The sequence below is a fragment of the Salvelinus sp. IW2-2015 genome, linkage group LG32 (assembly GCF_002910315.2).
Source record: "Salvelinus sp. IW2-2015 linkage group LG32, ASM291031v2, whole genome shotgun sequence".
In the NCBI taxonomy this organism is placed as follows: domain Eukaryota; kingdom Metazoa; phylum Chordata; class Actinopteri; order Salmoniformes; family Salmonidae; genus Salvelinus; species Salvelinus sp. IW2-2015.
Genome location: NC_036871.1, coordinates 9,561,798 through 9,573,863, shown reverse-complemented (window position 1 = coordinate 9,573,863; position 12,066 = coordinate 9,561,798). Strand labels below are relative to the sequence as shown.

Here is a 12,066-nt window from a genome sequence, read left to right as displayed (position 1 = left end):
GAGGATTTTGGCCGACATTCTGCAAATCTTCTCATTAACTAAACATTTGATCTCAATACAGTTTCCTGTTCCCGAAACTAAAATCTGTTATGAACAGAACGGACTAAGTTTTGTAGACTTCACCCTTTGCAAAAGTTTTTTAAAATTAAATCGCGCTGTTAGGAGTGCAAAGGCGAAGTGAGTTATTGCACACGCGCACTTCCACAGAGTAGGCGTTCCCTAACGGAAATATGCAGATGTAACTAGAACGCACCAATAGGATATCGCTAGCGCGTGCTTGGCTCTGCCCATCTCCTTGCTTGTTCTGCCTATTATGACTCATTTTGTTCCCATTGGAAACGACAAGCTGTGGTCTTCTTGGTTTAGTTATAAAAATATTTGGTTTTGTGCAAATTCTGACTTGTGACATTAAATCGACGGCAAGCATCAGAGTCAACGCAGCAAAAACACATGCGATTTATTCAATCTCCGATAATTGAAATGTAAGTAACAATTCCCCTAATTAATTAAATCGATTAATACTTTACCATGGAAATAAGCCTGTAGATCACATGTCAGAGTCAAGGCCCGCGGCCACATCCGGCCGCGAGAAGGTTTTTTACGGCCCCTGGGATGATCTTGATTTATTATTAGAACCGGCCCGCAGACCGCAGCAAGCCGGCAGCCCGCAGATCTTTTACACGCACCAATACTACATTTCCCACAATGCAACGGTGACGCACCGAGCAGTAGGCTGCTTCATTTCAATATTTATTGGCACAGCAGTCGTCAGCATCACAGTAAAATTAACTTTCAGATACCCTCAAAATGGCAAAACGGAAGGTGGACACTGAGAACCGGGGTTTCAAACAAGGTGGGAGTCGGAGTATATGTTCCGGAGGTAGCTGGAAACCTGTGTGTCTTCTGTGTGGAAAAGTGTGGCGGTACTGAAAGAGTATAATCTGAGACGACATTATGAAACGAAACACGCGGACAAAACAAGAATATGGACATGGAACAAAGGCTACAAAAGGCAGAGGAATTAAAACGAGGCCTCAAATCTCGACAGGCTCTGTTCAAAAAAGCCAAATCACAAGGCCAGGCTGCTGTCAAGGCCAGTTTTATTTTGGCAGAAGAGATCGCTAAATCAGCCCGGCCATTTACGGAGGGGGATTTCATCAAAAACTGCAGTATTAAAGTTTGTGACGAAGTTTGCCCAGAAAAAAGGCAACTCTTTTTAAATGTGAGTCTGAGCAGAAACACCATTGCCGAGAGAGTAGACAAGTTGTCCATCAATCTAAAGAGCAGCTTGTGAAAAGGGAAAGATTTCATTGCATATTCCTTGGCTGTGGATGAGAGCACCGACATTTCTGACATTGCCCAGTTGTCAATTTCATCCGCGGAGTGGACTCCAGCCAAGCGTGACAGAGGAGTTTTTTGGCTTTACGTCCTATGCATGGCACAACTACGGGCATGATTTGTATGAAGAGTGTCAAGATGTGTAATTGAGATGGAGCTGCCTTGGGAAAACTCGTGGGTTGACAACCGACGGAGCACCTGCGATGTGTGGACACGGAGCGGACTGGTGGCGAAGAACGGGAAAAGATGCAAGAGGAAACGCGACAGGTGAGCTGACAGCTTATCATTGTATCATACACCAGGAAGCGTTGTGCGGTAAAGCCTTGAAAATGGAGCATGTAATGAGCATCATCACGCGCACAGTTAACTTTATCAGAGCCAAAGGTTTGAATCACCGCCAGTTCAAGGCATTTCTGACGGAGTTAGAAACGGAGCATGGTGATTTGCCTTATCACACAGAGGTGCGATGGCTAAGCCAGGGAAGGTGCTTCAAAGATGTTTCGAGCTTCGTGAGGAGATTTGTCTGTTCTTGGACAGCAAAGGGAAAGACACAACACAACTCCGAGACGAAATGTTTCTGTGTGAAATGGCTTTTCTGTGTGACATTACGAGTCATCTGAATGCAATGAACTTGCAGCTGCAGGGTCGGGATCATGTCATCTCTGATATGTACAGTACAGTGAGGCATTTAAAACCAAACTGACTCTGTGGGAGACGCAGATGCGGAAAGAAAATTTGAGCCACTTTCCCAGCTGCCAGACCATGAAAGAGAAGCTCTCTACCAGTGCGTTCCCGAGCGCACAGTTGGCTGTAAAATAGGTATGCTTGCCGCTGACTTTCGACGCCGATTTGCTGATTTGAAGCACAAAAAAGCAGGTTGGAACTGCTCGGTAACCCATTTGCTGTTGACGTGGAAAGCTCACCACAAACCTCCAAATGGAGTTGATTGACCTCCAATGCATGATGCACTGGGGCAAATATGCGGCAGTGGGTGCTGCGGAGTTCGCCCGTTTCCTCCCCGACACAATGCCCCAGCTGCGCATCCAGGCTGCTCAAACGTTGTCTATGTTTGGCAGCACATACCTGTGTGAACAACTGTTTTCTTTGATGAACCTGACAAAAACATCACACAGAAGTCGACTTACTGCTGAACCTCCACTCAATTCTGAGGATTTCCTCAGCTAGAGCCTTACCCCGAACTTGATGAACTTGTGGAAAAGATGGGACACACCAAGTATCACCCTCAACCTCAAACAAGTGAACATTACTGTGCAATCACATATTTAGAGTTTTTACTCAGTTCAAGTTTAAAAGTTAAAGTTTAATATTTGTTTTCACTGCATGTTACTTCTCCTTAAACAAAGTGTTGTTTTTGATTAATAGATTTTTGCACTTTATTTTATTGTATTTCAATCAATTATATTTTAAAATATTTCAGTTGAGTGGATGATAGAAAATTGCTATTATTTGTTTTTTTCTTTGAAGTAATTTAGCCACTTTTGCTAAAATAGAAAATATAGGCTACTGAGGTGCCTTGAATACCGGTTTCTTTCATTTAATGTTCATGTTATGGGGATTTTTTATATAAGGAAATTTGTCTTTTGTGTCTGTTGAAAATTAGAATTACTGACAGAGCCATAAGAAATATTGCTTTATTTATCTGATCATATTGGAATATATTTGTTAGGTTTTCAGTAGGTTCAATTAGGTTCACTAGACTATATGCGTCATTTAAAAAATTTTCAATGAACATTCGAACAGTCCGGCCTCGGCTTGTAGCTAAATTTTTTATTTGGCCCTCCGTCCATTTGACTTTGACACCCTGCTTTCTGTAGATCCTTTGTAGATTTATGAAACGATTACAATAATTGAGGGATTTTACCATTCCTTCCTTGTTAATTTAGGATCTAAGACATTGCATCTCAGTGCAAGAGGCATTTTCCCCACTCACAGGAGTGTTTAGCGATGTTGTCCTGAGATGTGTAAGTCATGACTCTTGAGTCCCCCCTCGAGCAAATTAGTTCCACTCGAGCGTTGTGTAAAATGACTTGTCTCACGCACCAGACTTCCTCCCCAGGTACGGATTCTCGGTATTGCCTATGTGCTGTGTGCAATAGCTTGGAGACGAGGTTAGTAAAGGACAAACCAACCTAACCCCCGTGCTTCACCCAATACTCACCATTGGGGAAGGCATTTAAGGATGATTATCAATGAAAAATTGACTCACAATTGAAACCCATTTTTAAATATTCCCCACATATGGTCTTTAGAAGACCCCCAAATGTGAGAGACATTGTGGTTAAATCTGATTACCCTCCAGAGAAAAGGGAAACTTTCTTGGACAAGGTTCCGGAGGGTAATTACAAATGTAGCCAATGTGTTCAGTGCAGCTTCACGTACAAATGCAACTCATTTACTCACCCCAGCACAGGACAACGATTTAAGATCAAGGGCCTGATTACCTCCATGTCCACCAATGTTATTTACATGTTGAAATGTTCTTGTGGTCTGTCTTACATAGGGAATACCCGTAGAAGCATTAAGACACGAATAAGTGAGCACCGCAGCAATATACGGACAGGTGAGACAAAAAAAATCAGGTTGCTGTTCATTTTGTACAAGTTGGACATCCTATTAGTTCTCCCAGATACATTGGAATATAAATGGACAAGATGTCACGCAGGTGTCACGTTCCTGACCTGTTTTCTCTTGTTTTTGTATGTGTTTAGTTGGTCAGGGCGTGAGTTGGGGTGGGCATTCTATGTTATGTGTTTCTATGTTGGTTATTGGGTTGCCTGATATGGTTCTCAATTAGAGGCAGGTGTTTTACGTTTCCTCTGATTGAGAACCATATTAAGGTAGGTTGTTTCACATTGTTTGTTGTGGGTGGTTGTTTCCTGTGTCTACCACACGGGACTGGTTCGTGGGTTCGTGGGTTCGTGGGTTCGTTCGTTCGTTTTAGTCTGTTCCTGTTTCATGCGTTCTTCGTGAGTGTAAGTTCTTATGTTCAGGTCAGTCTACGTCGTTTGTTATTTTTGTATCAATTCAAGTGTTCTTCGTGTTTTCGGTTTTGTTTAAATAAATCACTATGTCCTATAACAACGCTGCGCTTTGGTCCAATCCCTACTGAGAACGACCGTTACAGCAGGGGAGGGGACATTGAGAGGAAACTTCTTCAAAGGGAATCTTTCTGGACCCACAGGCTCAACACACTGTCTCCTCTTGGCCTTAATGAGGAGTTTGACTTGAAACCGTTTTTATAGTTTCAATAAGTCTAATTTTTTAAATATTTTTTTTAATCCTAATTGTATGTGTATTACTGTAAATATTGCTCACATTCCTTGTGTATGATCATACATTTTGATACATTGAATGTTAATGGTATAAAGCCTTGAAATCCTTAGATCAGAGAAAGCCTGCAGGTCCTGATCTTCTTGATCCCTGCTTTTTAAATCTGGCAGCTGATTTCATAGCTGAACCACTTACATATCTGTTCAATCTAACCCTGGAATGTAATGAAATTCCAAAGATCTGGAAATTAGCATTTGTCCTACCACTTTTAAAAGGGGGAGATCCAACTCTTTTAAATAATTATAGGCCAATCTCAAAGCTGTCACCCCTGAAAATACTTGAAACCCTTGTGAGTGAACAGCTAAAAGAGTTTTTATTTACTAACTCTATTTTATCAATGTACCAATCGGGCTTCAGGAAGAAGCATAGCACAATTACAGCAGCCATGAAGGTTTTAAATGATATCACTGAAGCCCTTGACAAAAAACAGCACTGTCTCACTTTTTATTGGTCTCTCTAAGGCTTTTGATACAGTTGATCATGCTATACTAAGTCAGAGATTGTTGAGTGTAGGTCTTTCGGAGCATGCAGTTGCATGGTTTGCTAACTATCTGTCTGATAGAACTCAGTGCACTCAATTTGATGGGCTCATGTCTGTTAAATTGTCTGTCTGTAATGGTGTGCCCCAAGGCTCTGTACTTGGTCCTCTCTTATTCACTATTTATATAAATAATTTAGACAAAAATGTCAAATGCGCAACTTCATTTTTATGCTGATGATACTGTTATTTACTGTTGTGCCTCGTCTCTTACAAAAGCTTTCCAGAACTTGCAAACTGCTTTGTATACTGTTCAACATACCTTGTGTCAATTGAAGCTTATCCTCAATACTGACTAAACTAATGGTGTTTTCTAAAGCAAGAAATAGACCTCTGAACTTTTCACCTATTATTACCTGTCAGGGCAATGAGATTGAGACTGTAACCTCATATAAATATCTTGGAGTTTTAATTGCATATTCAACAACTTACAAAAAAATTGAAGCTGAAATTGGGATATTATTTTAGGAATAAGGCTTGTTTTTCTTTTGAAGCCAGAAGGAGGCTAGTATCAGCTACATTTATGCCTTTACTAGACTATGGTGATATTTTATATGCGAATGCTTCCGCTCAGTGTTTGAGATCAATTGACACCCTTTACCATGGCACTTTGAGATTTATTTTAAACTGCAAAACCCTTATGCACCACTGCACATTGTATACCAGGGTTGGCTGGCCTTCTCTAGTCACTCGTAGGCTCAATCACTGGTATACTTTTATTTACAAAGCCATTTTGGGTTTACTACCTTTTTTATTTGGGCAATTTTATTGTTCAGAAATGTGTTGGGTACTCTCGTAAGTTCACTGGACTTTATCCTGCTAACTGTTCCAAATGTCCGAACTGAAGTTGGTAAAAGGGCTTTTATGTATTCTGCGCCATCGTCTTGGAACGCCTTACAAAATACTTTTAAACTGGAAGAACTTGTCCCGATTGGTATTTTTAAATCACTGATGAATGATGAGACTGATTCCCTGACCTGTCAGTGTTTTAAATTTGCTGTTTTTGATTTTGTTATACTCTTGTGAATTCTATGGTTTTTACTAGATTACTTGTAGTTTTTCATGTTGTTTGGCTGTAATTTTTGTAATGACTTGGTGCTGCCTATCTTGGCCAGGACGCTCTTGAAAAAAATATTTTAAATCTCAATGAGCCCTTCCTGGTTAAATAAAGGTTAAATACATTAAAAAAAATATCTATATATTATTGTGAAACTGTTATACATTTTTTACCTCCTGTTTCAGGAAGTGATGTCACCGAGTATTGCCCCTATATATAGGACCTTCCACCCCCACCTGGGATATGGATGCCTGATGAAGACCTAAGGGTCGAAACGTTGTTATAAATAAATATCACCTGGGAGCATGAGCAGCAGTGTGCAACGTTTTCCTTTCTGTTTTCCAAGTTCTGAGTATTGCCATAGATGAGGAAAATAAGGTGAGCTGAAGATTGAACCAGACATCCATACCAGGTGTACACAAGCTCAATCAGCTGTATTTATTGATGGAGGATGTTCCATTCAGACAATCCATCCCGTTCCGAACCTTTCTGTAGTGGGCTGCAGCAGGAGGATGACTTGTCTCGGCGACGGAGTCGGGGTCTTCTCCACCTGCTCAAGCAAGCCAACCAGCAGCTCCTTGGGACTGCAAATCACAGACAATAATGAAGCAGTTATTCAAATCTTAAGCCATGTATCCCAGATCTGTTTGTACCGTCTTGCCAACTCCTATGGTGGGAATAGATCACAAATACAGTAGATCTGGGGCCAGGCTAGCAAACATTTACATTTTATATCCCAAAAAACAATATTAGACCAGTGTTTGGAGTAATAACTTATGGTTATAACATGTAGACAGATTTCCAGTAGGTGTGTGAGGATGGCGAGACGACGATTAAGAATCTTGTCCTCTTTCTTCAACAGAATCTTAAAACAGAGGACCCAGCAGGTTCCAGCCCATACCATAATCATGGTCCAGAGTTTTCCCTGGTCAAATCGTGTGGTGAGGAAAACCTCAGGGCCCAAACTATCAGCTGTTCCGCAACCAGAGAAGCGGCACACTACATCCAAAGATATTCTTGATGATCCTCTCCCTTTCCCATACCTTATTTCCTACCACTCTTTCAGTCCACACATCCCTTATCCTACCCACTTTCTTACCTCTTTCCTACTACGCCTATAACTCCTTCCTCACCTATCACCCACCGTCCTACCCTTTGCCCCTCTTCACACTTCCCTGTCTCATCACTCTCTCCCACCCATTACCCACCCTGACTCCTCTCTCTTACTGTCTCCACCTCTTCGTTGTTGCGGCTGTGCAGCCCGGAAGGCCTCCTCGGTGGGCGTGGCCCTCGCCACCCTGCTGGGCCAGGTGGCCAGGCTGCCCATGCCCCAGACCAAGGAACAGGAAGAGTATGACGTGTTCGGCATACCAGTATTACCAACGGGACGCCCACTGCCAAAGAGGACGAGCTGAGGACAGAACTGCTCAAGTTGTAGGTGGCCGTGGTTTTTTTTGGGGGGGGGGCTATTGGGTTAAGCGTTGTTAATATTTTGTTTTAAACATAGTGACAGATCCAAAGACCGTTGTCATACCTTATCAGATTAGCATTAAAGTACAGTTCGGTCTGTGCTTCTATGTGGAGTGTACAGTATGTTATGTGTCCATAGCTGCATGAATAGTCTGTCTATACCGTTTGTGTATGTTGTCTCCCTAGCAGTATGAAGAGTATTTGTGAACCTCTTCTGGAGGTGCAGCTGAAGGGTCCTGAAACACTAGCATAATCTCCCCTCAGGAACTTTGCCACAGAGATTCTGGTAAGAAGCCGGCTCAGATTGTGACCATTGCTCCTCTCATAGCCTGTTTCCTGATCTGTTTGTGTCGCATATGATATATGGTATATCCCTACGGCCATTGACAAAGACCGTAGGGGCCGGTTAATTGTGGCTATACAGCACAAACAGATCTGGAAACAGGCTAGCTCTTTCATACTATTCTTCATGATTATATTTGACTTTCACACAAGTTCTCATTCAACTAGAGGTAACTTTACCCTGTATAGGGGTAGGCATAACTAATATAGGGCTAACCCTACTTCTCCTGTAATTGTGTGTGTGTGTGTTCTGCGGGGCATCCTGTCGGGCATCGGGGAGTCCCTCCCTGACCAGTTTCAGGAGGTAGTCACATGGAATGCGCTTAAATTAACAGGTGTGCCTTGTTAAATGTTAATTTGAGGAATTTCTTTCCTTAATGCGTTTGAGGCAATCAGTTGTGTTGTGACAAGGTAGGGTTGGTATACAGAAGATAGCCCTATTTGGTAAAAGACCAAGTCCATATTATGGCAAGAACAGCTCAAATAAGCAAAGAGAAACGACAGTCCATCATTACTTTAAGACATGAAGGTCAGTCAATCTGGAAAATTTCAAGAACTTTTAATGTTTCTTCAAATGCAGTTGCAAAAACCATCACGCACTATGATGAAACTGGCTCTCATGAGTACCACCACAGGAAAGGAAGACCCAGAGTTCTCTGCTGCAGAGGGTAAGTTCATTACGGTTACCAGCCTCAGAAATTGCACCAATAAGAAGAAGAGACTTGCTTGGGCCAAGAAACACAAGCGATGGACATTAGACCAGTGGAAATCTGTCCTTTGGTCTGATGAGGCCAAATTTGAGATTTTTGGTTGCAACCGCCGTGTCTTTGTGAGATGCAGAGTAGGTGAATGGATGATCTCTGCACCTGTGATTCTCACCGTGAAGCATGGAGGAGGAGGTGTGGGGGTGCTTTTGCTGGTGACACTGTCTGTGATTTATTTAGAATTCAAGGCACACTTAACTAGCATGGCTACCACAGCATTCTGCAGCGATACGCCATCCCATCTGGTTTGCGCATTTTTATTTATTTAACCTTTTATTTAAATAGGCAAGCCAGTTAAGAATGAATTCTTATTTACAATGACGGCCTAGGAACAGTGGGTTAACTGCCTTGTTCAGGGGCAGAACGACATATTTTTACTTTGTCAGCTCGGGTATTCGATCTAGCAACCTTTCAGTTACTGGCCCAACGCTCTAACCACTAGGCTACCTGCCGCCCCGTATCGGTGCTCATCGGCCATTGGACATAAACATCACACAACAAGTTGGAAATCATAAATTCAACAATGAGTGGTTTGGAAGGAATCAGTGGATAACTGCAAGCGTTGCAAAGCAATCACTAGCCTGCTATTCAGTGAAGAGGGTGTGTGGTCCAAGTCTGGGTTTAAGGGTCTCTTTTCCAAGCTTAAAAGGATAAACATTTACATGCAACACCATGGGTCAGAAAATTTTAAAAACATTGGCCATGCTGTCAATCCTGCATGACTTCTGCCATGTTCAAAACAACTGAAAAACTTGGAACAGGAAAATCTCAGACTTCACAGTGAGTTCAAGACAACTGGGAACCCAGAAAAAAACGAGCTCTGACTGGGAAAATACGTTTTGAACGGTCATCCAACTCGTAATTCCAAGGGAACTTGGGCCTCTTTTTAGAGCAACCTTTTCCCGAGTTCCCAGTTGTCATGAAAGCACCATAAATCCAGAGAATGCCAGACTTTGATTACAAAATTTGACCACAAGAATGACTGCCGTGCCACTGTCCTGTTCAAGTGGGCACTGCACAACAAGGTGAGTCCAAAAATGTCTTATATGCTGCTGCAGAAATTATGTAATATGCGAAGGGGATATGTATACTGTAGTTAAGAAAGTAATACTAAGTGTATGTTGTGTAGTAAGCTGTTAGTAGCCCATGTGCCTCACCTGAATAATTTGGTCCCTTTCCCCCTCATAACTTAGCCTACTGTTCTGACTTGGTGGTGCACATGTATCATATAGCCTGTTTTAGAGAAATGTCATCATCGAATATTGTAAGAGCTTTCACTGTCTTCTTATATGCCCCCTTTACTTATCCTACGGTTCTGTAAGAACGCCCCATGTTCTGAATTTTGTCACTGTATATTTCAAAAGTGCTGAACGAATAGTTATATTGACAACGTCCGTCTTAGCTCGCTCATTAATGTCTTCATCGAAATTACGTATTGCCTCTTATCGTTCCCTTATGCCATAGTTTGTACATCTCAATTGTCCGTAGAAACCACACTTGTTGCAAGTCAGCCATGTTTTTTTTWAAAGACAGTAAATGAGGCTGAATTAACTGTTTTGCTGCCAGACAAGGCTCCGCTGATTGCCAGGTGTAGCGGTGGTAAGGATTCACTCCTTGGTGCTGAAAAGAAAGCTTTACTGTTGGGACAGCTTTACGTAGGCCCTAACAGTTTGTGGGCACCGTGTGTCACCGTCATAGCGCAATAAATGTATTGTTTAGTGTTGTTTCGTGGCTTTGCTGGCATGCATCAACAACAACAACAACAACAACAAATACAATTGGAGTTTTCCCCACCAAGACTTAAGCTAAAATCGCTACTGTGTACGAACAATCATGATCTGCCCAATTCTATACAACCATGAAAATAAAATTCAAAACCAAATAATTCCTTACTAACTTCTACCCCCCCCCCCCCCCAAAATACCACTCGCCAGCCCCCCTACCACATTAAACTTTACCTATATCGTGCTGAAACACTTCACCCTTAGGATTGTTCACGCACACACATTTTTCAGGTTTGATACTTTTCTAGATATCAATATAAAAATGATAATATTCAGACATAATCCCCTCAGACTTCCTCTGAATAAATATCATGTTTATTAAATTAAGTACATAGATATATAATACTTTTTTGTAATCCTTTTTTAGACCACCTGCTAATGATGATCGAATGTTCCTACTCTTGAATGATAGAAACATTTTCAAATAGGATCAACAGTAAATCTAACAGTTCACCTCAAACAACAAACAGCATAAATAAAGTATAACATACACAGTAACATGAAACATTGTCATGGAACCCGTCCACACAACTATAAACACTTCTAAAATAGTCCATCAAATATACCCATGAATGCCTCCACTTCCTTGCTGTTGTCCTCTCCCTGGAGCCTGCAATGATGAGGAATCATGCTATCTATCAATGATATCAAGTTAATGCATAATCTGCTTACAAGTTGTATTGATAAAAAGTAAAGGAAATTAAGTATTCTTTCTCTATAGTTCCTCCTTACCGTTTGTCAGTCGCATTGTAATWTTTTTGGGTAGTCGTCTTTGAGAAGAAATCAAACTGTCCTCCCAGCGGAGCCATGCGTGTATCAGTCTGTTTTGGGAAGGAGGGTGCACTGAATGTCCTCTGCAGAGGGAAAATATTACTTTTCAAATGTGTTTGGAAACAAATGGGCTAACACATTTAAAATCATGTGATTTGTGTAAAAAAAAACAAAAAAAAACGTACTTTTCATTCTATATCATAACAAAAACATTGTTATGTCGTCAGTCGTCAGTTTAATTTTGATGTCAGATTCAGCATTGAGATGAAGTCAACTGAGTTGCTAGGGGTAGTTAGTAACTCACTGTGGCCTTGTTGTCAGAGTGGCTCCAGGGAGCAGAAGCCTGGAGGTTATGTGGTCTGACTGAGAGACTAGTAACTGCTATCTGAGGAACAACTGGGGAGGTTGACCTGGGACACACAAATCAAACATGACATTTTACATTGATAATCATTTGGTTTAGGACACATTTATCAAGTATTTACATATATAGGATCTTAATTTCATCACCGTGTTGCAGGAGAACTTTCCTGCAATGCAGGAAATGTAAAACTAGTAGTGTATTTTAGGGTTAAAAAGGCTTCTGAAGTTAGTAATTTCCACTTTGAAATTTCAGATTTGATTTCCCCTTATGAAAAATGTATCAACTCT

The 12,066-nt window shown here is 41.4% G+C and overlaps 2 protein-coding genes across 3 annotated transcripts in view; both read right to left on the bottom strand.

Annotated features, from left to right (window-relative positions):
• The window catches only part of LOC111956868 (putative RNA polymerase II subunit B1 CTD phosphatase rpap2), a 21,978-nt gene extending 14,367 nt beyond the window's left edge, over positions 1-7,611 (bottom strand). Inside the window, exons 1-2 of the mRNA XM_023977551.2 lie at positions 7,493-7,611; positions 6,770-6,868 (exon numbers count right to left, since the gene is read on the bottom strand). Coding sequence (XP_023833319.2) covers positions 6,770-6,868; positions 7,493-7,611 — 218 coding nt within the window. The remainder of the gene's footprint in view (positions 1-6,769; positions 6,869-7,492) is intronic.
• A 3,330-nt stretch (positions 7,612-10,941) lies between these two features.
• Positions 10,942-12,066, bottom strand: part of LOC111957105 (probable ATP-dependent DNA helicase HFM1) — a 30,033-nt gene continuing 28,908 nt past the window's right edge. For both annotated transcript variants that reach the window (XM_023977838.2, XM_070436619.1), the window contains exons 39-41: positions 11,720-11,825; positions 11,377-11,498; positions 10,942-11,254 (exon numbers count right to left, since the gene is read on the bottom strand). In XM_023977838.2, coding sequence (XP_023833606.1) covers positions 11,188-11,254; positions 11,377-11,498; positions 11,720-11,825 — 295 coding nt within the window. In that variant the 3' untranslated portion in view covers positions 10,942-11,187. The remainder of the gene's footprint in view (positions 11,255-11,376; positions 11,499-11,719; positions 11,826-12,066) is intronic.